The 1699-nt window shown below is 45.8% G+C and overlaps 1 protein-coding gene across 1 annotated transcript; it reads left to right on the top strand.

Moving 5' to 3' along the window:
• Positions 1–208: 208 nt before the first annotated feature.
• On the top strand, positions 209–931 carry LOC135389367 (uncharacterized). The gene has a single exon (XM_064619423.1). The coding sequence runs from the start codon at positions 209–211 to the stop codon at positions 929–931; it is 723 nt and encodes a 240-aa protein (XP_064475493.1).
• Positions 932–1699: the final 768 nt, after the last annotated feature.

The raw sequence follows: 1699 nt of genomic DNA, 5'->3' as shown, positions 1-1699 counted from the left end.
CCGCTGGTCGAAGCGGCGTTCCAGTTAACTCTGCTTCGAGCTGTACATACGAGCAGTTCAAAACGACATTATCAGTGCGCACAACAACCCACCTAGCCGTAGGACAAAGGCGAATTTAACACCGGCTGAACAACGCAGTCTTTCTAACCTCCAGAACCGAAGCGACTTAGTAATTAAGCGTGCGGATAAAGGCGGTGCAATTGTAGCAATGGACAAGAAAGACTATATAGAGGAAGGCCTACGCCAGCTAGCTTGCACAGCATTTTACAAAGCCCTCGAGGCTGATCCTACTGCGCAAATTACCGCCGATATTGTTAAGCACCTAAAAGATCTTAAAGCTAAGAAAATCATAGGCGGCACCGTATACGATTACTTGCTTCCTAAAGATACCAGACCAGGCAGGTTCTACATGCTTCCGAAAATTCACAAACCCGGAAACCCAGGCCGCCCAATAGTGTCTTGCAATGGGACTGCTACCGAGAAACTATCTAGCTTTGTTGACTACCTACTGAAGGATATACCTCCGCAAATGCCTTCTTACATTAAGGACACAAACCATTTTCTCGAATTACTAACGGAGTGTGAACCTTCCCCTTCGGGCATATTAGTTACGCTAGACGTGTCCTCCCTCTACACAAACATCCCGCACGACGACGGCGTCCTCGCAGCAGAGGAGGCATTCCAAAATTACTCAGGTCATGCATTTGACCACATTGTTCTTTCCACTTTTCTCAACCTAATTCTCAAAAACAATAACTTTGAATTCGATGGCAAGCACTACTTACAAGTTAACGGAACGGCCATGGGCACTAAGATGGCGCCAAGTTATGCCAACATTTTTATGGGGTCCCTAGAAGAAGGTTTTTTGTCCAAACGTGAGAAAAAGCCAACCTTCTACAAGCGCTTCCTTGATGACATTTTCATGATATGACCGCATTCAGAGGGTGACCTAAATGAATTTATTAACGACATCAACCAAGTTCACCCTTCCATCAAATTTACTCATTCATATTCCACTGTAACAGTTAACTTCCTCGACGTTCAAGTTACATTAACCGACGGGGTCATCTCAACTGACCTCTACCGCAAACCTACTGACTCCCAACAGTATCTTTCTTTTAACAGCTGCCACCCGCGCCACACTAAACTCGCTATACCTTACAGCCAGGCGCTACGGTATAGACGTATCTGTTCCAACAACGAAAACCTAGACAGAAATCTTGATCAACTGAAACGCGCGTTTGTCAACCGCAAATTTCCTACAAGCCTAGTTGAGAATGCCCTAGACAAAACCCACAATATCGATCGCCGAACCTTATTCGAAAAACGAACTAGACCATCGGACAACGACGGCGTGGTTGTAACTTTCGGCGGGAATGCTCCAAATATTAACGGTATACTCCGCAGCCACTACAGTATCCTTCTCCAGTCGGAGCGGATGGGGCAGATATTTCCCGAACCGCCACGCGTTATGTACAAGCGCGCTCGGAACCTACAGGATTGCCTGGTTAGGTCAAAAGTTAACAAACCGGATGCTTCTCTGACCGGCTGTCGCCCTTGTGGCGGCAGCAGATGTCAAATCTGCAAGCTAATGCAAAGTACCCAGATTGTCAAAAGTACAAATTCGAAATTTTCCATCAAAATCAACGGAGATTTTGACTGTAATTCCTCTAACATCATCTACGTCATTCAGTGTAAA

The sequence above is a fragment of the Ornithodoros turicata genome, chromosome 3 (assembly GCF_037126465.1).
Source record: "Ornithodoros turicata isolate Travis chromosome 3, ASM3712646v1, whole genome shotgun sequence".
Classification (NCBI taxonomy): Eukaryota; Metazoa; Arthropoda; class Arachnida; order Ixodida; family Argasidae; genus Ornithodoros; species Ornithodoros turicata.
Note: the sequence above shows the minus strand (reverse complement) of the source record. Positions and strands in the feature narration are given on the sequence as shown.